This window comes from Poecile atricapillus, chromosome 11 (assembly GCF_030490865.1).
Source record: "Poecile atricapillus isolate bPoeAtr1 chromosome 11, bPoeAtr1.hap1, whole genome shotgun sequence".
Lineage (NCBI taxonomy): Eukaryota > Metazoa > Chordata > Aves > Passeriformes > Paridae > Poecile > Poecile atricapillus.
In genome coordinates this window covers 20,344,702-20,369,877 of record NC_081259.1, presented here as the reverse complement: position 1 = coordinate 20,369,877, position 25,176 = coordinate 20,344,702, and the positions used below count along the sequence as shown (strand labels likewise).

General features: G+C 49.7%; 1 protein-coding gene and 3 non-coding genes across 4 annotated transcripts; 3 read left to right on the top strand and 1 right to left on the bottom strand.

Annotated features, from left to right (window-relative positions):
* Window positions 1-6,017: 6,017 nt before the first annotated feature.
* On the top strand, window positions 6,018-6,089 carry TRNAG-UCC (transfer RNA glycine (anticodon UCC)). The gene has a single exon. It is a non-coding gene; the product is annotated as a tRNA-Gly (tRNA).
* Window positions 6,090-9,211: 3,122 nt separating this feature from the next.
* Window positions 9,212-9,283, top strand: TRNAM-CAU (transfer RNA methionine (anticodon CAU)). Its single transcript has one exon. It is a non-coding gene; the product is annotated as a tRNA-Met (tRNA).
* Window positions 9,284-9,362: 79 nt separating this feature from the next.
* TRNAI-AAU (transfer RNA isoleucine (anticodon AAU)) lies at window positions 9,363-9,436 on the top strand. The gene has a single exon. It is a non-coding gene; the product is annotated as a tRNA-Ile (tRNA).
* Window positions 9,437-11,859: 2,423 nt separating this feature from the next.
* On the bottom strand, window positions 11,860-21,813 carry LOC131583354 (mitotic-spindle organizing protein 2B-like). The gene is made up of 3 exons (XM_058847364.1): window positions 21,653-21,813; window positions 21,419-21,561; window positions 11,860-12,134 (listed from the first exon to the last, which is right to left on the bottom strand). Exons 1-3 carry the CDS (start codon window positions 21,787-21,789, stop codon window positions 11,974-11,976), a joined length of 441 nt encoding a protein of 146 aa, XP_058703347.1. The 5' UTR covers window positions 21,790-21,813; the 3' UTR covers window positions 11,860-11,973.
* Between the last annotated feature and the right edge of the window lie 3,363 nt (window positions 21,814-25,176).

Here is a 25,176-nt window from a genome sequence, read left to right as displayed (position 1 = left end):
GAACATAAAGGCTGCAGCACCCAGCGCATGGAGGGAGGCTGAGGGCACTGCACTTGTGCAGCCTGGTGGGGATGAGCGAGGTGTGGAGGGGGGCATGGAACTGCTGTCTTTGCCACCTCCTGGAGGTTCTGGAGAGAATGAAACCAGACTCTCCTGAGAGAAGCACTGCCAAAGGGCAAGAGGCAGCAATCCAAAATTGCAATAAAGGAAATCCCAGGGCTCCCCAGGGGAAGACGAGGGACAAGCCTGGGAGACCTGCACAAGGGACAGTGACTTCTTTCTTTAGCTGCGTCAGTGCTTAGAAGTCAGCAGAACAAGGCCCAGAGCCTGCTGAGGAACCGGGGCAGTTTGATCTGCCCCTAGCAGTTGATAGGAGCACAAGACCTCCAGAACTCCATCCAGACCTTCTGGGGCTGATCTGGGGTACTCCAAGTCACCACAGCCCTTGAGCTGCCACCAAAAGGCCATGACTTGGGAGACAGCAAATGCAGGAGATTGCAGAGAAGCACCAGATGATCCACAAATGGGGGAAAAAGGTGGGGAAATGCCCTTCAGGGCAGCAGAAGGATACAAGGATTGAGGATACGAGCACTGCTATCCCTTGAACACATAAGTCTGTGGCACCCAGTTCGCCCAAGTCCACACTGGTGACTCGGGTTTGCCTGAAGCTCAGGGATTTTCCCAACTCCCCCACATCATGATGACACCCATGTGCTCTGGGAGACTGATCCAGTGTCCCTTTGAAATGTAAAATGCATGGAATGGAAAACCCCATCCTGACCCAGAAAAGAGAGACATGAGCTTTGGGCTCCGTGCCCTCAGCCTTTTCCCCAAAGCCACCATCCAGGTCTCTGGCCTCTGGGATGAGCACACTGAGCAAAACAGGTCAGTGTGGCTGTGAGTCTCTTTCAGGAAAGGACGTGGCATCTCTTTGATCACAAAACCAGGCTGTGGTACAGCCTGTGGACTGTAAGCAATTCCCCATGGCTGTCACTCAGGCCTGCAGGGGACATCCTTCCATAGAATGTAGACTTTCCTCGCCACTAAGTTTTGCCACTTCCTGCAGAGTTGTGTCACTTCCCCGCTATGGGGTTGTGCAGTGTTGACTTTCTGCTTCAATTGACCCACAGTCTTCTGTAGGTCTGTGATGACTCGTGGAAGAAATTACTCTCAGGATTAGCCTGACTGCCTGCACTGCAAGTTTCTGAGAGCTGACGTGAGGTGTCTCTTGTGGTTGAACTTCACTGTAACTGGAACCAAATTAACTATCAAGAAGAATGAGCGACAGAAGCAATAGATACTACACAAATTCATTTCAACTCACCTTCTATACCGACCTGGGACCTCCAAGTCAAGTGGCCTTAGGAAGCTGGGACGCAGATGAATCATTTCCCTGTTGGGTGGTATGAAACTGGAGAAAAATGCCTGAGATGAAAGAGGCAGGGACTTCATCAGCAGTGAGGCCTTGCAAGTGGCCACTCCCAGAGGCTTGAATGTTTCACAAACAAGGAATGTTTGTGGCCCCATAGGGCTCTGGGACACAGTATAAAAGGCTGCGCTGCTGCAGGCTCTGCATCCTCCTCTCTGGCCTCCCTTTCCTCGAGGAACAAGGTAAGCCTGAGTCCACTCCATGCCTCCCTGCGGGCTGAACTGCTGTCATGGAGGCTGTCCAGGTTGGTCCTTGGGCTGCCTCAGCTTGGCCTTGACACGGAAATGTTGAAGGTCTGTCAGCTCTTCCATGCTGGTGGCTGGGGACAGCTGGGAAGAGGAGGCTTTGTTCCAGCAGAAGGGGATCAATGGGGCTCAGCTGCAGGGGGATGTGCCCAGCAGAATTCGCACCTGCTGTGGAGTAACAAAATGTCCCAGTGCAGGCCCAGACATGTCTGTTCTGAAGATGGGCTGTGAGCCGTCTTTCCACAGGGGCCTTAAAGCCTCTGTGCTGGGCCCTATTCCCAAAGTGGGGTGGCCTTCCTGTGCCGTGCCACTCGGAGGGCACGAAGAGGGTTGTGGCAGCTGTAGGCACAGATTGTGTTTGGCAGAGCAAATGTGTCCCTGGAGAGAGCCGAGGGACAGAGAGACAGAGTGATGTTGAGGCTGCTCCCTGCTCTGTGTTGCAGCCTTGCCTCCTGCACCGAGATGTCCTGCTGCAGACCCTGTCCCCCACGGCCCTGCGGCCCCTGTGGCCCAACGCCCCTTGCAAGCAGCTGCAGCGAGCCGTGCCTCGCCCGCTGCGCTGACTCCACGGTGTACATCGAGCCTTCGCCGGTGGTGGTGACCCTGCCGGGCCCCATCCTCACCTCTTTCCCTCAGAGCACAGCCGTGGGATCCTCTCTGTCAGCTGCTGTGGGCAGCTCCCTCAGCACCTCAGGGGTTCCCATCTCTTCTGGGGGTTCCCTTGGGCTGGGGGGCTCAGGCCTGTGCCTGCCTATCCCTCGCTGCGGTCAGATCTGCTGAAGCCGGCACAACGTCCCCTTTGTCCTTGGCAAGCTTTAGGCCCTTTTCCCTCCCCGGCCCCTGCACGTGTTCCTCGGTCTCTGCTCTGTGCCACCACTTTTGCTCTTTCTCATTAAAGCCTTTGTGCAGCATTGCTGGAGAGTTGTGCTCATTTGTCCTCCTCCTCCCTCAGCTACCACTTGCTCTGCCAGAGTGAGCACTGGCTGCTGTCCTGAACTTATCAGCAGCTGCACAAAGAACTCCCAGAAATTGCACCAGAGCATCAAAGGCTCCATCACTGAGCTTGGCTCTGCAACCTGGAGATCACAGCCCTGCAGGACCCGGTGCCAATTTGTTCCTTTTGAGAGTTAATACAAATATTTTGAGTAACTTTTCAGTCTGTCAAAGCTTCTTCACAGAAGCATAGGAAAATTAATCTTGACACTTCTATCTTCTCTTGGTGTTATGGGAATTATCTGGAAGAGCTGAATACTTGACTATGGAGTGAAACGTAGAAAACTCTTCTATATCTGGATGTAGGCAATGTGACTTTATCAGATTTTAATGGCAGAGTTAGCTACTAAATGCAGAAGTACAGAGATGAAAATTGCATTGGAATAATTTAGCACTATTTGCATGGAGGCAGGGAATGCAGAAGGGTAATGGTTCAAATAATATAGCTGCAAAATTGAAAGGAGCAAGAGGGTTTAGCACTTGATCACTGATAGATTTAATAAAATTATTCTATAGGAATTGCTTCATTTATAAAAATGTCCTAATTGTAGCTTTAAAATAACTTCCATACCACTATCAACACTCACATAGGTGGAGAGAAGTACAGATTTGCATATAGGAGTGTAAATGTACTTATCAAAAATCCCCCTTGGGCTCAGTGAAATACATCAAACCCCACCAAGTGTGGGTCACGAGATAACTGACTATTCCCTACCGTGGCTTGGAAGCTGATGCTGCTGTAATGGTCAGGGCTGTTCCCAGCTGCATCGTGCAACAGCACCTGGTGTGGTGAGGCACCTTTCTGGTCTGGTTAAGGGAATTCTTGGTCTTGCAGCTGGTTCGGTCGGGGCTTGTCAGGGGGAGGAGCACAGGAGAGGCTGAATGGCTGAAGCCACAGGGCAGGGTATCCCAGATGCCTGGCTGAGGCCAAGGCTCATGGAGCTGCAGCTCCCCTGGGGCTGTGCCTCTCAGGCCTCTGGAATGTGGCCCCAGGGACCCATGAGGGCCCCAGCTACACATCTGGAGTGGAGCCTTGGCCTGAAGTGGTGGTAACACCATTTGCCTGGGCACTGGTGGTGTGGTACAGGGGGTTTGATGAGCAGGGCGGGGCAGGCTGGAACAGGTAGTTGTGGCCAAGTGGTGAAAGGTGATGGAGGAGAAATCCATTGCGGTTTCCCAGCATAGGTTTGAATCCTGCCAGTCCGGGGCAGCTGACCACGCTGCAGCTGTGACACTCCAGGTGCTTGCACAGGTACCACCCCACAGGTGGGTGCCATGGACAATAGCTGGGCTGCCCAGAGGGCTCCTGCACTTGCAGCCCTGTGTGTTCCCACACAGAGCTGCCCCAAGGGAGGACCTGAAGCCAGCCTGCCTCACTTCTAAATAGTGCCTTGTTAAGGAGGTCTGGATGGGCCAGCCCTGCCCAGGCACTACTGGGAACCATCTCCCACCCTCAGGAATGTCAGGCAGGACAGGAATTACACCAGGAAGATAGGGAGGCTCCTTGTCTCCCTGTCTTGAAGGCATCCCTCAATGGTTGATGGGCTGCAACAGTGGGAGAGCTGAGCCAGGAGGGAGGACAAGCCAGGAGCTGTGGGGGAATGCAGCCCATCACAGCCCCTGTGAAAGGCAAGGCACTAACAGCTCTACAACCTGCTTAATTTCAAAAACTCTGCCTATGACCAAGAGTTTTTACCTCACAGTGGATGTGACCCAAACACCCAACCTAAACCAGCTCTCACAAGCTAAGAACATCCCATATGAGCAATAAAATAATAGGACATTTGTTTAAAACAAAGACAACACCCCACTGAAGATCTGTGCTCTCCACCTACAAAGGCAAAGCACAGAGTGATTATGTCAACAGTAGTATCTGAGTAGTTCCCCCCCCCCCCCAAGAAGATTCATGTCACTGGTCATAAGAAGTGTACTGTAAACATAAATCTTCCTCCTCTAGGCTGAACTCCTCCATGCATTGGGCTGGGACCCTTCCTTGTGCATTAATACCAGAATTCCACCCATAATTGATAGGCTGATGGATCAAAACCATCTTCTGCTAGGGCACTCTTTCACAAATGCTGCCTTGCCTAAAAGTAAAACAACTTTTACTCTGCTTGGCTCTCTGGGCACCCTTGGCCCTCCTCTACCCTCTGCCCTGCCACCTGGCATGGCCCACAGGTGGCTGTGGAGCAGCAGGCACAGCTTTTCCCCCCTGAGGCCAGCTCAATCCCCAGCTTCCCAGTGTGGGCTTGACTCAAAGACCTGGGACCATTCTCTGTCCTAATCTGTTTGCTGCTGTGACTACCTATAGGGTGATCCAGGATCAGGGCTAAGCAGGTATTCCTCAGGGACAATGTGCTGGTGGTGTCTGGGTGTTGGCAGTGGACCAGACACAGAGTGCTGCAGGGCGGTCTCTGGGGGAAGAGGTAAGGGGCTGCCGTGTGCTGCACACAGATGGTTCCATCTCCGTGCCAGACTGCTGAGCTGTCAGCAGTTTGTGGCCTCCATGAAAACATAATGTAGAGAGGGTAGACAATGCCAGATAGAGAGAGGAGGGAAAAAAGAAGGGTCAGGAAGAGCAGAGAGAAAATTCATAACACCATGCTGCTTTGGTTACAAGAATGTTGAGTGAAGCAGAAAAGCTGATCCTGGATAAGAGCAAGGAAAGGTTGTGTTTAATGTTTGTTTCAGTTTTTTTGTTTACTCACTATGTGAACCTTTTTCAATTGGCCAAAGATGGATTTCCCTAAATTGAGCCTGCTTTACCAGCAACAGTTTTTGTAAAGCCATGTCCCAGTGTTTATTTTGTCCTGGAAGAATTCTCATCTTATTTTCTATGCTTCTCATTCACTGAAGGTGGGGCGGGAGTAACTGGGTAGGTGGGTGGCTGTGCTTACCCCACCACAGGTATGTACTCACAAAAGCACCTACACTGGCGCAATGTGGGTGGGCAGCGATGCCACTACCAGCGTCCCCTCAAGCACCACCAGCACTCATAAACAAGGGAGACTGCCTGATCCTTTTCTTCTTTGGCTGCTCAGCACTGGAGATTGGTACTGGACATACAGATCCGTCTCTCCCACACCCACACCACAGGTCTGCGGAGTCTGTGCCTGCAGCGCAGTCCTGAACTGTCCAGGCTCCTGCTCCAAGCCTGGACACGCCCTGGTGGTGATCTTCTCTTGTTGGTGTCTAGCCCAGCTCGAGTTTCCCAGCCAATGCCTCACACATGGAAACACCTGCACTCTGTGGCAGCTTGCAGCTGTGCCCACAGCAGCAGCAGGAACCGACGCGTGCCTGGAGCTGGCTGATGGGAAGTGCAGGAGCAGGCAGGGTGAAGCCGTGCAGATGCGTTGGTGGTATAGTGGTGAGCATAGCTGCCTTCCAAGCAGTTGACCCGGGTTCGATTCCCGGCCAACGCAGGCTAAATTTTGTTGTCTCACCTGCTCCCAAAGAGCAGCACGGAGGCCTCAGGCTGTGGCTCTGTAACCTTGGATGGCAAACCACAACTTCTAGTCCTGGTCCTCTTCCCCGCCGTGACACACCTCGATTTGATGGACAGGTTTCCTCCCATGCCTGGTTCTCACCAGTACCATTCCCAGGGACTCAGATGTGGTTGATGAAAAATGCTCACACAGCACCAGCTCTTGGGGTCCTGGAGGACCCTCTGCTTTCACCAGTGTGTTTTTCCAGCTGAGATGGCTCTGGGCTGGGCTCCTCACTGCTGGTACAGGAGCCAGATGAGAGGGATTTCAGTGTTGCTGCTGCAGCTGGTTGCACCTGGCAAGAGAAGCATTCTGCTGTGGCACAGTCATGATGAAGACTGACAATGCCCAGGTGGGGACAAAGGCATGACCTGCATTTCATGAGGCCACTTAAGCAATTTGGGGGTATTTGTGGGAGGAGGCCTGTTCTTTATAAAATGTCTCAGCATCACATTGGAGTGAAATTGCTCTCTATCTTCCACCTTTTCTGTCTCTGCAGTGCCAGCTGGTCAAATGCTTTGCCATTCCATCAGAGGGGATGCTGGTACAGACAATGTCTGTGCTCATAAAACAGAGTCATTTCATATGTAGGCTCAGAACTGTCACTGCTGCAGTTTATTTTCATATTAACACAACAGATCAGGCAAGGGGATGACTGGGTAGAAGAGAACTTTGCAGAAAAAGCAGTTTTTGGGTTTCATCATCCTTGTCCCTTCCTAGGTAAAGGAGATCATATTGCTGTCTGCAGCTGCTTAGTGTTGGGGTAGATACTCTTTCAGAAAATGAGGGCAAATATTTTTTTACAGTGGTAAAATATGAGATGATGGACATAAGTCAGAACATGGGAAATCTGGATTATATATGAGGGATATTTTTCTACCTTTAAAATATTCAGATTTTGAACAGGCTGCCCAGAGAGTTTGTGAAAATATCCTTGAAATTTTTGAAAACTTTGTGGACAAGACCTTATCCAAGTGGCCTGCTGTGTGCAAGGGGAGAACCAGAGACTGCAGAGGTTTCTTCCAGCCTCCATTATTCTGAGTTTCTAATAATTACTCTTAACGTGTTGGGTTCTCAAACTTGCACCTGAAGCTGAGGTGCCATGAGTTTTACAGAAGGAATGGTAAAGCCAGCTTCCTAGAAAGAGGATTTACACTGACATTTGAACTGCTAGAATTGAACTTCTTGCTACTTGTCTTGCTTTAAAAGGAACCTCCCTTGGAATGGAAAACATGACCTCCTTCCCTCTAAATCATTATAACTTTGAAATTACGGGGCCTTCAGGCAAAGAGACGGGGAAAGGAACGGTAGTTTTTTATTAGTATTTATATGTGTGACAAGACAGACAACCAACCCCAGCAGCAACACCCAACAGAACCGGAACCAGTCCTGCCTCTCCCACAGAACAGAACAGAACCAGAACAGAACACCAAACAGAACAGAACGAGAACAGAACACCAAACAGAGCAGAACAGAGCACTGAACAGAAGCAGAACAGAGCACCAAACAGAGCAGAACACTGAACAGAACAGAACACCAAACAGAGCAGAACAGAACACTGAACAGAACCAGAACAGAGCACCGAACAGAACACTGAACAGAACACCAAACAGAACAGAACGAGAACAGAACACCAAACAGAGCAGAACAGAGCACTGAACAGAACCAGAACAGAGCACCAAACAGAGCAGAACACTGAACAGAACAGAACACCAAACAGAGCAGAACAGAACACTGAACAGAACCAGAACAGAGCACCGAACAGAACACTGAACAGAACACCAAACAGAACAGAACACTGAACAGAACCAGAACAGAACACGAAACAGAACAGAACACTGAACAGAACAGAACACTGAACAGAACCAGAACAGAACATGAAACAGAACAGAACACTGAACAGAACAGAACACCAAACAGAGCAGAACAGAACAGAACCAGAACCAGTCCTGCCTCTCCCACAGCACAAAACAGAACCAGAACACAACACCAAACAGGGCAAAACAGAACCGAACCGGAACCAGTCCCTTATTCCCTTGTGGTCATATATTTTCCATTTCAAGGAAGGTTCCTACCTTCCTTGGCAGACACCTGAAGGTGGCTTCCCCACCTTAATTAGCATCTGCAGCGGCCCAGTTCTTGGACCCAAAAGTGTCTCAGAGGTGAGAGGTCCCTTTCTTTGAGGATGGCTGTGGTACACACCTCAGTACTCCAGGGGGCAAGACACTGATGGTACAAGGCAGCAACATCTCAACAGGATCGACAATTTTTGGGGGATGTTCACCCCGGGACCAGAACACCAACTTCCCAGGGGTCCACCCCACTTCCTTGTGCCTGTTAGAAAGAGGCTGTGGGACTGAAGAGGGACGAAGTCACAGCCAGCAACCCCTCAGGGCAAAACATGTTCCGTGCTGGGTAAGCACGTGGGGGGAATCCTCAGCTTCTCCTCAAAATGAGGAGTCACATTGCAGTGCTGACAGTGCATCCTCTTTTTGTGCCTAAGTCCTTCTGCCGCAGCGCTGCTGTGAACACAGTGCTGCTGTCCAAGGCAGACACAAGGTGTGTGATGTGCTGAGTAGCTCCAGACACAGGCTTTATGTTCTCATCTGGTTTTTATTTCCAAAATATAAATATATATCCCACTGACAGCAGTTTGGGAAACCATGAATTTGTGAGAAACTTGTGCAAAAATCCACCCACCTGCCTTCTTATATGTTCCCCATAAGACACTTGCCTGCTTTCCTAAAATCTGATGGACGGGTGGCTGTACACGACAGGTGAATGGGAGCTCCTACCAGGCAAGCCAAAAACCAGAAGATACCAGATGGGCTACGCCTCTGTTCCGCTTTCAGCAGCACAGAGGGGACTTACCCTGTGGCTCCCGAAAGGAAGTCCCAGTTATAGCCGGACGTGGGGCACCACAGTGCGCCCGTTCCTTGTCCCCCAGTGCTGCCGGTGTGTTCCGGTCACCCCGGACGGCTGGGTTGGTGTTTGTCGGTGCTGCCGCTACCAGTGCGGCTCTGGACTTGTTGGAGTTGCGGCTAACCTACAGAAACAGCAGCAGAGTGGCGCAGCGGAAGCGTGCTGGGCCCATAACCCAGAGGTCGATGGATCGAAACCATCCTCTGCTAGTTGTGTTACGCTTTCCTTTTCTCGGCCGCGAAGCCCTAGTTGGGTCACCAAGTGGCGGCGCAGAAGCGCCCCCGTTGAGGCCGGTTAGCTCAGTCGGTTAGAGCGTGGTGCTAATAACGCCAAGGTCGCGGGTTCGACCCCCGTACGGGCCATCCTCGTTTTTCCCGAATTTCAAGTTTTTTTTCGTCTCCGGCCCTCTCTTTTTGGACGACGATGAGGCAAGGTAATAGTTTGTAGGAAAACATAGATCCTGCCCGCGCTGCTCAGCGCTGGCGGATGGTCCACCAGAAGAGCTTCTAGGCTCTCCCCATTTTCCCTACTCCTCCTTTTGCAGGTGTTCATTCCAGTTTAAGGATAAACCTCACTGGGTGCTTGTGGCAGGTGCACTGGCTCCAGCAGCCCTCAGACCTGGGGCTGACCTCAGGTATGCGGCACTAACCATGCCACCTGCTGCTGCTGTGGAGGGGCTGATGGTCAGACCTCAGCCAGCAAGGTTTATTGTGACCATCTGACGACAAATACGAAGCAGCTGGGCTACAGATGGAGCCTTGGTAGGCAGGCAGGGCAGTAGAGTCAGTTGTCCTGAGAGAAGGACTGTTGGGGTCTCCTCTGCTTAAGTCAGGATGCTGTGCAAGGTCACTCTGTGAGATTGAGAGCCCTCAATTTATTGGGTGAGTGTTTGCACATTACCCTTCTAAAATCTTGAGAATTCTGAAGTCATTCAGGTAGTACGAATTCCCCTTAACATCACACATCTCTGTGCAAATATTGACAGAGCTTTAACTAATTTGATTTGCTTATCTGCTTTAACTGCTTTATAAAAAAAAATCTCATAAAATTATCTGGATTTTATAAGCCTCATTGGCAATGCTACAGTCAACATTGCCCGTTTAAACAGTGAGTAATTGTCAAAAACCAGCTTTGCACAGAAAGTGCATCAGTCAGTGCCCTGCTCATGCACCTGATTAAACACCCTAAGAGTGACAAATGTCCATATCCCCAGCTTTCAGCCACTAGGAAGGCTCAATGTGTGACCACAGGAGGCAGACTGTGTCTGTAATACCAGACTGGTAGATGGGCATTAGATGCCACACAGGCCATCATATCCTTATCTCTCTGTTTTCCCACATTTATGGCTTCCCTAAACCACCTTGATCCCTCCTTTTCCCCCCTTTTCGTTCCTCCCCCAAACATCCCATAACTCACAATCCAAAAATGCTCTTCCCTTGTATCACGTACCGTGACCTTTTTCCCTAGCGAGGGACCAGACATGACCTGCATGTGGCCCCATTTACCCTCTGGACAGGAGCCACCCTTCTGAGCCCAGCAAGAGCCCTGGGAGCAGCTGGGACAGGGAATCTCCAGCACAGTAGAGGTTCCCAGGGTTCTATCTCCCCATGCTTGTCTTCATTCCAGGAGATGAGCTTTTAATCACCTAACCTAATGCTGTCTCATGGGGTAGGAGGGTTCCCTGCAGCCCTGTCTGACCCTAACACCCCTCAAAAACACCCCACATCCTGCCCTCTCCCTTCCAGTGACCCTGGCAACCTCAGGGGACCTACAGCCCCCAGGACATTGAGCTGAAGTGCCACAGAGGACAGCCCTGCCCCAAAGTGCTGCACCCCAGTCAAACCCCAACTCACTGCAGCATCTATAGCTCTGCAGAGCCTGGAGGGAATAAGGCTGAGGTTATGAGAGGGGTTAAACATGGGGTGCAGGGGTGACAGGGGCCAGGGATATGGCTCCAAAAAGGGATGTCAGGGTTGTAGTTGGAGCTCAGGCATGGGATGGTCTCAGGTGGGACCACTCTTGATATTCTAGAATATCAACCTTCTTCCTTGGGTGCCACTTCCCTCCAGGGCTCAAACCCAAGGGACTGTATCAAGCAGATGCCCACAGAGGCCAAAGTCTGCTCTCCTGAGGCCCAGCACTGGTACCGTAACTTGTGCCTGCCCTCAGGCCTCTGAACTCCACCCTCAGTTTTACGAGGGGAGCAGCTGCACTTCTTTAGCTGATCAGAGCAGGAGAAACCCAGACCCTGCAAATCTCATTTTAGCACCTGTTGAAGCAGGCCTGTGAGAGGTAGATTTTGGGTTTAGGAATCACCATCTAACACCCATAGAATGGAGGCACTTTCTCCTAATTAGAGACATGGAATTCATCAACAGGCCCTGAGCTCCCAGAGCCATTAGGAGGCACCCTACCTCCTTGAGACCCTCTGGACCCATGCATGGTATCACTTGAGCTCCAATAAACACACCTGTTTTAGGTACTTGTATGTGTCTTGTTCTAAGTCATGGAGCAATTCCCCCCCTTATCTGGCATAACCTCCTCATTTGACCTGACTCCTGAGGTAAAGGGGGCTATAACACTTTGCAAATGAATAATCACATCAGCACCACTGGGAGAACTGAACATGGGATTATGTCTTGGAAGAGATCAATCTGGTTTCAGATATAGGTGCTAGAATGCTGTAAATAGGCACATGGGGAAACAGGGGAAGCCAAATGAAGGAACATTTCCTAGTAGTCCACATGTCCAAAGGAAGTTTTGGAAATAAGAACCAACAGCTCTGTTCCCTGTATTACAAATCACGTTTTTAGGTTAATACATACAACACAAGCAGCTTTAACAAGCACAACTTATATACACTGTCAAGCAACAAAATCCATCTGTTCTAAGGCCTTATTTAGGTACTGCTGCCTCCCCCGCTGTTCTTCCCAGAGGTTCCTGCCTTCTGCATTCGGCTCGCACTTGGCTGTCGGGGCATCCTCTGTGCAGATCCCTCCCGGCTGCTTCTTTCGGCCAGAATCTGTGAGCCACTGACAGCAGAGCTGGTTTTATTTCTCCCTGAATAAACAAATACATCCATTAATTTTCACATCCCAACCCAGGCATCACCACACAGCAGCTAGCCACAAGCATTCCCTCAGGAACCATGCAGGACGCAAAATTCCATTAGATCTCACAAACATCTTCAGCATCCAGTGCAGAAAGCAAATTGGTGAATTCAGCCCAACAGGTATCGGTGCAAAGAAGTTACAGTAGAAGCAGTTTCAATTTTCATGTAATCTACAAAGTAAGCAGCCACTTTGTTCCAGTCATTCCACACAGGAACAGCAGCATAGCAAACAGCACTGCTGGAACACCAAGAGCTTCCAACACCTCGAGCTGGGGTAAGTGAAAGGGTGTGCCAGTGGCCACCGGTGCCTAAGACTGTTGCCACATCATCAGTTCACACACACTTCTCTCCACATCACTTCTGTCACTCAATGTGCAGAATTGGATTTCCTATCATTTTCTGAGGCTTTCAGGCACTCAGACTTCTACACAGGACTTCCAAATGTTCTTACTGAGTTCAAGAGGTGAGAGTTCCCTTCCTGGAGGCACAACTGACAGGCTCTAAGAAGCAAAGCAGGAGCAGGGAGCAGCACTGGGGTACAAAGCTAGAAGCTAGAAGGGGGAAGCAAGGGGCAACAGGATCCTGTCAGAGGAGAGAGTGACAGACTCAGTGTTGCTGATACAAATGTCAGGAGGGAATGAGGGACACTGACTTTTCCTGCCACTCCCTCAGGTGAGAAGTAGGACTCACTTTAGGAAAGGGAATAAAAGGAACATGATGTACAGCTTTTACTAAAGAATGCAACCTCCATGAAGCATCATAAAAATGAGTAATAGCAACAAGAAAACAAAACAGTGGGCTGTAGTTACATGTATGCAATTAAAATGAAGAGTGATATTTTGGCAACCATTCACAGTGCAACTTGCACAACATCAACAGCTGCTCTAGACTCTGGAGTCTCCATGGACATGGTTTGGAAAGCATCATCTTGGATCATCTGTGCTATGGACAGTGCACAGTTACTTGCCAGACCATCCTGTCTCCTTGGAGCAGCTGCCTGGAAAGAGAACTCACATCAATACTACCAGTTAACACCTTGATGCACCAGAAAGACAATCCAAGAACTTCCAAGTAGGAGCAGATGGCCATTATTAATCTGTAAAATTTGGGTGGCACAAAAATCCATTCACTTATCCCAGCCAAGTCAGGTGCTCTTGAAAAACTCTCTTCTTGTCAAGCACGGCAGTGATGTGCCAGCAGTCACCATCCCCTGACAGCCAACCAGCCTTGCCAGCTGTGCTGTAGCTCAGGCACTTTAAGCAGCTTCACTAAAGCAAGTGCTGTTCACAAAAACAAATATACTGCACAAAGGTAATACGTGATCTCACAGTATTTGAGAGAAGAAGTGGCAGGAATAAAAGCATTATTCATCATGATGCTTTTAGCAATCCTGGATGTGTTCCCAGGTGAATGTCCTCCCCCTGCTCAGGTCCTCAACCCACGTACAACTCCAGCGGTGTGCACACACACACTGGGACCCTTAAGCGCTACTGCAGTCAGACCCTCGATGTTCTGACCCAGCCAGAACAACATGGGGAGAAAGAGTCATTTGAAGAGAAGATGTGCTCAAAGCACGTGCCCTCCATCCCCCTAGCCTTGAAATCACAGTAAAACAAACCAGATAAACTACATAAATACCCAGAATATTTTTGGAAGCAGCCTGTGCAGACCCATGTACCAGACAAGGACAGCTTCTGAAGTGTGCAGCGACAGGCATGGTTTGTGCTTCTCTGAGTTACACTATCAGAGATAACAGATTCAATTACCACAAAGCACAAAAGCAGCTCAACAACCATAAACTCTCTGTAATTCAAGTACTACAGACAAACAAAAGGATTTCACTGATATTTTCCTTGGTGACTGTCACTGTTTGACACTGACCAAATGCCAGGCACCCATGAAAGCCATTCACTCACCCTCCCATGTTACACCTGGGTAGAGGAGACAAAATTTAACAAAGGCTTCATGTATTGAGATAAGGGCTGGGAGGAAACACTCAAAGAGCAAAACAGGCTCATCTCAGAGACACAAAGTGAGTTTCTTACTAATAAAATCAGAGAAGTAAAATAAGGCCTTAAGAACACCTTTTCTTCCCCCAGCCCTTCCCTCCTTCCCACTGACAGCACAGGGGAAGGGGTGGGGGTTTTTGGTCAGTTCATCACCTAAGGTTTTCCTCTGCTTGGCTCACGGAGGGAACTCATTCCCCTGTAAGACTCATAAGTAAGGTAAGGCCCTTACCTTGAATGTGTCTGGCTGCCACAGAATAGCTATACGGTCTGCAGCCAAAATAGCTATGGAAGCAAAAGATAAGTCAAGAGAAAGACTAATCAAATACCTGCCTCCCCAAAGATGACCCCAGAAGCAGGAGCTGTTTATCTCCTCGAGAGCCAGGCACAGTTTGGGAAGAATGGTATGTGACCCAAGCAGTCTCAAGTACCAGAGGGAGAAAGAAGCACTGCCTTGTGTCGAGCAGGAGGCAAGAGAAAATCAATTAGCCTTAGGAAAGAAAAGAACCCCAAATATGCTCTCAGAAGTAGAAATCTAAAGCTCTTCTCTTTCAGTTTTCTCTCTACTCAACCTACCAGTTTCCTCAAGGGATCCATTCCTGCCTCTGAGCAGTAACAAGGACTTCAGATTTTTCTCTCCCTGGTTAATAAATAAATAAACACATAAATGTCTTTTGTTGCATTCACTTGTAGCAGTCAGGGATACCAGGGCTGCAACACTCTCAAGATATCTCCTGCAGTATATAGTGACATCAGCCCCACAAACTGTCCTCTTGTGCCACACAGTTCTCAGATCTTCAAAGCTGCTGCCATATCTTCAGCAGTTAACACATAATCTGGGCTATTTCCAGAGCTAAAACATCAGTCAAGAGTCCAAATCATTCACCTCTCCTGCTCTTTTGATAAATGGCTCCCTTCAAGACTGCTCAGCAGAGCCACAGGAGCTTCTCTCCTATCACTGATCAACATGAAACACACCACCTTTTCCATGCAAATTCTCACATGTCCTTGGTTGCTCTTCATTTTGTTAGTTTTCACCACCACACTTGGGATATCTCGTTTTCTCTCCTTCTCTTGCACGCAAGATTACAGAAAGAGAAGATAAGTCCCTCACTTTTCTCTGAGAGCTCTATTGAGTCTGGTTTTTTGAGTGTTTCTTTGGTTGGGTGGGGGGAAAGAATGAATTGTCAGAGTTATCATTCAAACTCATATTTCATTACTGTGCAACAAACCACACAACAAGTCTGGCATTTACAGTATTCCTCTAAATCCCTTTCTGTCAGGTCTTGCATTGCAGAGCATGAAAAACAGAAAAAAAAACCCCAACTTGATAATCAGCCTGAAAAGACTGAAAAAAATTGAAAAAATTATCCCAGTGCAGCATTTAGTTTGATGTCCAGGAGAGAGGAAAGTCCAGGTAACCCTCAAATCCTCCTGCAGGAAAAGTGTGACAGGACAGAGACCTCCATGGCCACCTGTTCTTCTGGGACTAGAGCCACAGCAGGTTGTGAGCATTCCAGCCTAGATTTTTTGCAATTTATTCCTGGGATAAGGAATAAAAAAGCTGTTTGTCTGACATTTCTGCTGAAGTAGAAAAGCCTACTTCACTACCCATCACCTGTCTTTTGAGAGGATCAAAATTATTGCCTCCTGGGAGAGGAAAGGTACAGGAACTTTTAACCAAGGCAATTTCAGCCATCCAAGAAAGCACAGTACAGCTGAGAAATTACTGACACAATGCCAATTTCTGTACCAGAAGATAAAAGAGGTCTATAAATTGAAGCTAGTTGGTTGCCTACAATACAGAAAAAAATATTCATTTTGGAATGTGAGCCTGGGGGGAAGGGAGAGGAACAGCAACAACCTCACATCAGGAATGCTCTGTGCACAGAACTTGTCCCATGTATTTACCGTGTCCATGATTTCACAGAACACAAAACAAGGCCTCTAATTCAGAAGGCTTAAACTCTATTGTTTATAGTAGGAAAAGCTGAAGGTAGTGAGAGTTGCAGGATAAAATCCAGAAGGCAACCTAACTGCTCCTCAGCGACTGTAGGAAATCCACTTATTGGAGTGCTATTGATGGGGTGCTAGAAAAAACCTGAGTATAAGCAACTAAGTAAGAAAACCATGATCAGGACTCTATTAGTCCTTTAATTAGTCCTATGTAAGTCACCAATAGGTCATGGTGTACATCTTTTTTCAGAGAAGACATGCAGACTGCGAAGTGTCTGGGAACATTTTCAGGTGCAAGACACACATTACCACCACTCAGATCCCATGGAGATATTTAATTTACAATTAAAGCATAGTAGCCAGTATAACCCACAGGAAAATTCACTGTATGATGTATAAACCCCAGATTAAATAAATAGAAGATAAATCCTTTGCATCTCCAAGGGGATTCCCTCTGCCACATCAGAGCTTTACACAGAATTTTCCTTGTCAGCATTATCCTTATCTCTTTCATACAGAAGCCTACACTACAAATCCCACATCAAGTTGAACCCTGAGATAACCAGAGGCTGAGTGGAAGAGGAATGCAAAGCAGCTGGCATGGCCAGCCTGCAGCACCCAGGAGTGCTGACAGTCACCACTCCAAAAGGCTGGTCACAGCTACAGACAGACTGCACAAAGGGAAAGAAACAAGCGAGAAAAAGGGATAAACAGGGAAGGCTAAAAAACCCTGCAAAGACAGCAAGAAGAACAGCAAGAAATACAAAGCTGGTAACAAGCTGTGTAATACACCAGGGAGTATTTACAAAACAATTGAACAGCAACACTTATAATTCTGAGGCCTTGACTGTATCTAAATATTTACACAGGAAGGAAGTAGTTAAAATATTTTTCCACACAGACCATAAAATCTCACCATGTGAACCTTTGACAGAGCCCATGGCTGATGATGGGCTCAGTGTTTTTTCCAACAGGCACTGGAGCTTGAGAGTTTCCCTGGGAAGGAGAGCATTCTGACCCCTGCTATGCACAACTCCTTTCTTCCCATGTCAATTAGTTCCTTGCAGCCTTAAAATCCACACACCAAACAATAGGCCCACAAAGGAGACAGGTTTTGAAAAGCAAGCTCATGTTAACAACACATCCAGAAGAGAAATTACCTGGGGCAAAGCTTTGGGAAGTAATTTTATGGGAAGACACTCTTTCTGGGGAAGTGGGGAATGTGAAAAAAGAGGTTGGAGTCCAAAGAGTGAGAGAAGCATCAAAGACTAAGATCAGCCTAAAAAAAAGAGCAGGGCATTGACATATGCATGTGTATAGAGAGGTAGAAAACTGCAGGGGAACCAGCAGGGGCCTGAGGGTTGGCTGATGGAAACAGAAAGCACAGAAATAGTATGTGAGAAAATGGGATACTTAATTACAAATATGTCTGGTCTGGGACAAACTCAACACCGATGTCCTTAAGAGAATCCTCCCCCTCATGCACACAAAAGGATACCTGGGAAATTATTTCTATTTCAAACCAGCACTTTCCCTCCCAAATGAAATGCTGAGGGACCATTTTGAATGTAGCTTGAATTAAGCTGCATCCAGCTAAATATGCCAGATGGGTGCTCCAATACCCACACACAGCAATTTGCAGGCAGCTGTCATGGATTCAGTTACCAGCCAACACAGAACACCATCGCTGTGCTCTATGGGAAAATACAGAGCTACTAATTGCAGACTCCCTGATGCTTCATCAGCACAAAAGCTGAGATAACTACAGGGCACCCCCCATCACCAATAGTGCTAATCAGATCAGCTGCATCAGCCTTATTTTAGCTGTTCTTAAAAGCCTCTTTGCACCATGACGTGCTGGGACGCCTAAGCCAAGATCTCATTACTGATACAACTGGAGCAGAGCAAGCTTGGGTGATATTTGGTGAGATCAGGATTCCTTCAGCCACTTGTCTGCTTTCTGACAGGGAGGAAGTGCAGGGGCTGAGCTGAAACACAAGAAGCAGCTTGAGAAGATTGTGCAGGACAATCACTGTTCTTGTTAGAAGCACAGAGCTTGGGCTGTAACCATACAAACAAGTCCCAGTGATGCACAAGAGGCATCTCCCCCAGCCAAATGCCTGGTCCTGTGTGAAAGCTGCACCATGCTCTTCTTAAATGGAAGCAACATCTTCCAACAAGAGATTGCAGAGCCAACAGCAGGTAGCACTTAGGTTCCCCTTCTTTACAGCAGCTCCTAACAGGTAAGGCAGCAAGGCAAGGCAAACCAAACACTCCTGCAGAAAAAATCCAGCCCAGAGGCCACCCCCAGACACCCTGTTAACACTTACCAACTCCTGAAGGATGGACTTGGACAGTACGCAGAATGAAATAAGCTCAGTGAAAGAGAAGTGATTCTTTTTCAAGTTGAAGGATGGTAAGTTTAGATCAGGTATTGGGAAAAAATTCTTCCCTGTGAGGGTGCTAAGGCCTTGGCACAGGGTGCCCAGAGAAGCTGTGGCTGTCCCATCCCTGGAAGTGTCCAAGGCCAGGCGCAACCTGGGATAGTGGAAGGTGTCCCTGCCCACAGCAGGAAGTGGAATGAGATGATCTTTAAGGTCCTTCCAACCCAAACTATTCTGTGATCCTTACAAGGAGGACTGGACAAAATACATCCTTCTTATTAACAGGATTTTACCAGCACTTCTTATACTCACAGAAACTAAAACACAGGACTAAAGTTGTGATAAGCCCCTGCTGAGCTTAAATTCTGCCTAAAGCATTTTCTGAGCATTAGCTTTTCAATGCTAATTTTATTCACAAAGGAATGAGCTGATGTCAGTGGGTGCTGTGTGACAGCAAAGTCACCTGGGTTGGCAGAAACTAAATAGAGAAGCTTTCATTCAAAGTGAGTAAGGGCCCTAACTTAACACAAGCTTACAGAAAACAAAAAACTCTGACAGAGCTGGGAAGACCAAGCCTTCTGACAAGGTACAGAAGTGCTGTCCATCAGAATTTGGTCAGGGATGAATGTGAAAAGAAAGAGGAGGCCTAAGTGCTTCTTCATCACCATTACCAAGCAATGGCTTGCAAAGAGGGAAAATCCAAGCTTAGCATTTAATGTTTGACCATATCTGCAGCAAAATTGTGGCTTGGTGGGCACAGTCTGCCTGTTCCAGCAATTCCAGTGCATTAACTTGCACCGAGGACATATTTTAGACTTAGGAGATAAGGCAGCAATTGGCCAAACTGGCTACTGAAAGCCAAACTAATACCAGATATATTATATATACCACAAGCAACACCATCTTTCCCTGAACTTCAGCACATTTCATCTTTGGTTCCAAGGGCTTGTCCTAGAGCACCCCAGGATATCAACATGCCAGTTTTGAAGGTATACTACAAAGAGAAAAGCTTGGCTGAACACACTAGGACTGAAATCTGACTCAGATCAGGAGATGCTCTGCTGAAGATGCAGAATTAGCACGAAAGTAAGCTCTCAAGACAACTGCTAACTCCTGCAATCTCAGCTTCTCTAAGGTGCCTGCAGTAGGATGATAGAAGGCAAGAGTTAAGGGCACACCAATGCTACCTTAGGGCTTCTGGCTTTTCCTCTCAAAAAATTTAATGCTGATTAAAAAACAAGTCACCATTGGCCCTTCACAAACCTGAGCGAGCCCCCTACTAGCTAAAATTATCTCACAGCAGTAGCCCAGTGCTAGAAAAAAAACCCTCACTTGTCCAGAAAGTACCACCCAAAGAGCAAACATGAGAGAACAAAAGCTGCTCCACGTTACAGACAGGAACAAAAACCTCAGTAACATGCCTTCATAGTTTGAGCAGCCAGTAACAGCTGGAGCACCAACAGAGAAGAGAGAATAAAATTTAACAGCATTTTTTGATCAAAATCTCTGCTCTTTTGGGATGTTTCCTCTTAATGTGCTACCAGAATAGCATACTGCATCATACTTGAAAAGACTCAAGTGCTGCACCTCTCCCATTTTGTCTAGGAAAAAATAGTCAGCCAGGTGTCTTCCCTTGCCCCTGTGCATATTCAGAGTAATTTCTCAGTCACATGTGAGGCTGCTCTCTTCACAGCAATCTCCTTCTCAACAGGGAGCTGTTAACCAAGAGCATCTCCTGAGAAAGGGAAACCTGTTCATGGTGAGTCCAAGGAGTCCTGGACACTTTACCCACACACTCCTTTTGGGCTTCAGGAAACTTCCCAAGTTCCCCTCAGCTGCTCAAAGAGGGGATTCTCCTTGAGCTCTGCCATTAGGAAGGTGCCAGTTTGTGGCGTAACTCCTTTATCCTGAAACTGATTGCTTTTCAAATTAATCTCCCTCTCAACTTCGCCTCCAACAGGACTTGCAAGCACAGCCAAGAGAATAAACATGCCCAGCCAGGGGCACTGCCTCCTTCTGACACGCTTTTGAGCAGAAGAGAGATGAACTTTTCCATTGTGAATCCAGACTTAGTGACAGCAGACTTATTTTAGTCATTTCTTTTTAAACCTTTTGCAAGTAATCCACAGAGCTGGCGAGTCATAAGTCACTACAGGGAGTAAACAGAAATTTTATTAGAACTGGTTGGGAAAATAAAATAAAATTATATATAGTATATGTATATATGGCACAAGTTCAAGGCTATGGTCATTATCGTCCATGGAAATTAGAGTAGTAAGGAGAAATAAATGCATTCAAAAGCAGTAACTATTTTAGCTGACAGTCCCCCACAGCCGTCTACTTCATCTTCCTACACAAATACTATCTCTGTAGAATGGAAACCGCTGCACGAACATTAGAATCCACCACGCACATCGGGAGAGAGTAAAAGAAGCAACACAGCTCTCCTCCTTTTCCAGGGATTCCTCATGGCCCGGAAACTTTAACTTTTTTTTGAGTTATATACAAACAAAGCAGTACTGAATAATACTGTAGATTAGAGGGTTTTTTTCTGTTTAAGGGCAGAGCCAGGAGGCTACAAAACGCAGCACAAGTACTGCAGCGACCTCCCCCCGGAGCCCGCGCCGCCTAAAAAGAAAGCATTAAGACAAACAGGGCGCGGGCAGCGCTGGGGCCGGGCCGGGGCTCACCCTGAGCCGCCCCCCAGGCTGGGCCGAGCGGCCCGCGGGCCCCTTCCCGCGGCGGCCCGGCCTCGGGGCAGCGCCGGGCGAGCTCCGGGCCGCGGCGGGGTCCTGCCGGGCCCCGAGGGCTCTCCGCGGGAACACAGCGGGGCCGGGCCCGGCACCGCCCCCCGCCCGCCCCGCTCCGCCCCCGCCCGCCGCGTACCTCGGCTATCGGCGGGGATCGGCGCCGGCGCGGCGGGGCCGCCCTCCGGCCCCGGCGGGAGCCGCTGCCCGGCGCACATGGACTTCAGCACCTGGAACACGGCGAGCGGCGCCACGTTCATGCGCAGCAGGTCCAGCAGCACCCTGCGGGGGAGACACCCGGCACCGGCAGCGCCCGTCAGAGGGGACTCCGGCGGTACCGGCGGCTCCCGCGGGGGCCGCCCCCGCCGCTCACCGGAACACCTCCGGGTCCAGCCCGCTGCCCGCCGCCTGCGCCAGTTCGAACAGCTCCGCCTCCTCCGCGCTCAGCAGCTGCTTCCGCCGCAGCCGCGTCTCCACCGTCGCCGCCATTCCCGCCGCCCCCTCCGACATGGCTGCGAGGCCCCGCCCCGCGCGCCAGACCACGCCCCCACACAGCTCAGCCCCGCCCCCGGCGGTCCGGCCCCGCCGCTCCCGGTCCGGCCCTGCTGCTCCCGGTGCGGCCGGCAGGCGGCAGCCGCGCTCCAGCCGCGGGCCCTGCCCGGCGCCGCCGCAGCGAGCTCGTAGTGACAATGTCCGGTGTGCGATGTGTCCCGTGTCCGCCCCGCTGCCTTCCGCGCTCACCCCCCCGCGGGCGCCTCCGCTCCAGAGCAGGGCAGGACCCAGAGAGAGCCGCTGAGCGCGCCAGGGGCAGTGCGGTAACTTCGACTGCGGGGATGCCGTGGGGACTCGCGGAGCTGCAGAGAACCCGTGTTCTTGTCCCCAGCTGTTCCCTGGGCCGGGTGGCAGCTCCCCCAAACGCACTGCAGTCCTCGAGCCCAGAGATCATCTGGCGTTGCGTGGGGAAGAAAACTGAAAACTTGGGTCTTGAGTCGCACCGTGGCAAAGAACTGGCAAACTGAGATTGAAATTCCTCTATCTAAATGGAAATGAGCTGTTGCCGTCAGGGAGCCATGGTCCGTTCTGCTGCCCCGGGCCCAGCACACACAAGCCCCAGAGCTGCACTGTTAATAGAGAGCAGAGCTGAGCTGTGTCCCCCCAGCACTGCCATGAGATTCCCATCCATCCTACCCCTTCCCTCCATTCCATTTCTACACCAAGCCACAGGAGACAGATGCTCCCCCTCCACACCCCAAACCTGTGAGTCTGTCAAAAGGTGACCCAACCCTGTGCCCCGACGGCCCTGCTGACAGACATTTACTGCAGATGCCAAGACAGGAATGACATGGATTATGATAAAAGAAGGATCTTGCTCTTTATGGCCCCAAGCAGGACCAGCCCAGCAAGAACAATTATGGCTATTTTGAGTGGGAGCAGCAGCTGCCAGCAGGAATTACTGGGATGTCTGCAGGGCTACCAGTGCTGAAGCCCCAGAGCCTAAGGTTGTCCCAAAAGCTGGACTTTCAGAGGGACCCTCAGCTGAGCAAGGAGTGCAGGCTCTGATGCAAGGGGACTGAAAAACAGCCCTATGCTTGCTCTCTTGGCTGTTCTAGTATGTGACGTGCCACTTCCTTTGGGACAGGCTGGAAGTCAAGTGCGAATGCAAGAGCCCTCACTGTGTGGGGTGATGCAGTCTCCAGACTTGGTCCCACATGGACTACCTCCCCCTGCCTGTGGCATGTGAGAGCTCAGCTACAACTCAAAACAGAAGAGCGCAAGATGCTTTTTAGCTCAACCCTTCTCTGGGGAAAAAAAAAAAAAAAAACCAACAAAAAAAACAACCTAAAAAAAACCCAGGGAACTGCCTTCTGTATGACAAGCTGGAGAAGGCTCAGCCTCTCACATCCCTCCTTCCAAGCCCCAGTCTGTTCCAGCTGGCAGCTCCCCTGCATGCTGTGGCCACCAGCATCACAAACAGGGCTGGAGACCTTCCCAGGGCAAAGGACAGGAGACCCTGTGACCCCCATGCTTCCTTCATAGGTCATGGCTGTGTCACATCTTCCCCACATCTCTCGGTGTAAGCCTGGATGGGCCTAGTCTGCAACTTGGAGTGACAACTCTCCTCTGGACTTCAAGGTTTCCTCTGAAGCATTTCTGGGGGTTCTGTTGTCTCCGTTTCTTCCTTTTGCTCTCCCTATCCAACAGATCAGCAGAGGAAGTCCTTGGGAACCCATAAACTTCCCGTGGGAAGGCCTCAGTTACTGGAGCTGCAGTCTGGGTGGCACCAAGGACTCTGGCTTAGATGACACTGGCAGGGCCCTGGGCCTTGTGGGCTGCCAGACACACTCCATTGCCTCTGGCAGGACTTTGAACCGCAATCACCACTCAGTCCACTGTTTCCACAGGAGGACAAGCCAGGACAGCCTGGGATGTTGATGCCAGCTTCCCAGGTCGGCAAGCTCCAATTCTACCCTCTATCAGTCTTTTATCCTTCTTGGTTCCCTCCATCCTGCAAAACTATGTATTTCCATAGAATCATAGAATGGTTTGGGTTGGAAAGGACCTTAAAAAGCTCATCTTGTTCTAATCCCCTGCCATGGTCAGGGACACCTTTCACTATCCCAGGTTGGTCCAAGCCCCACCCATCCTGGCACGGAACACCTCTAGGGATGGGGCAGACACAGCTTCTCTGGGCAACCTCTGCCAGGGCATTAGCACCCTCTCAAACAAGAATTTCTTCTCAACTCATCTAAACCTGCCCTCTTTCAGTTTAAAACAATTCCCTCATGTCCTGTCACTCCAGGCCCTTGTCCAAAGTCCCTCTCCAGATCTCTTGGAGACCCTGAGGGCACTGGGAGGGGCTTTAAGGTCTCCCTGGAGTCTTGTCCTCTCCAGGCTTAACAGCCTAGACTCCTTCAGCCTGTCTTCACGGGAGACAGCCCTGTGAGCCTCATTTTGGTCAGTGAAGTCCTGTGCAGGTGTAACACAGCCCCAAGCTGACGCACAACCAGGCAGAGTGGCACGAGACCAGGGCTCCACCAGCACAGCCCTGACACCGAGCACAAGCTGTTCCCAGCAGTGCTAATCCAATTACAAAACAAACTTCCTTCCTCCATTATCAGGACCTGCAGTAAAAACTAAAACAGCTAAACCAGCCCAGCGATTATGGAGGGCTTAGTGAGGGACTAGCGATCAGGCAATGAATGACAGAGCTGTTTCACCTTCCGGGAGGAGGAACACAGAACACGGGCAGTTGGGAGGACAAGGGGAATTGCTGGGACAAGTGGATTAGGAATTATTACAAACAAAGGTCTTTGGTCTAACTTTATGATCCCAACAGAGTTAACCTTACAGCCACATAAGGTTGTTCCCCCATTCTTGTCCCTCCTGGGGATTAGCATCCTTATGAATGGGGATCCCTGTCACCTCTCTAGCCCTGCTGGATGCCTGCCCTCACCCACCCCATTCCCAAACAATGCTCACTTCAGTCACAGGATGGCAAAGGCAGCACTAAAATACCCTTTCAAGAGTTCATATTTTCTAGAGAGCTGTTCACCTCCCACCACCAAGGATGCCAGAACCAGAGTCACATATTTTTGGTGGTCAGGACAAAGGAAGGGGTTATTTCCCTTTATTTGGCATTGGTGAGACCACACCTGGATACTGTTTCCAAGTACATGAAGAGAGGAAGAGAGTCAGAGTCCTGCTGAGGATGGTCAGAGGCAGAACAAGGGAGTTTCACTTCTTCAGCCTGGAGAAGAAAGGTCTCGGGGGATGTAATTCCCACAGCAATGATCAAGTGCCACTTTGCTGAAGCACTTGGACACACAGCCCAGCTGCAGGGCAGCCCTGCTGGTCCAGGACTGGTTCTGGGGGGCTGGTGCAATGCACACAGATCTC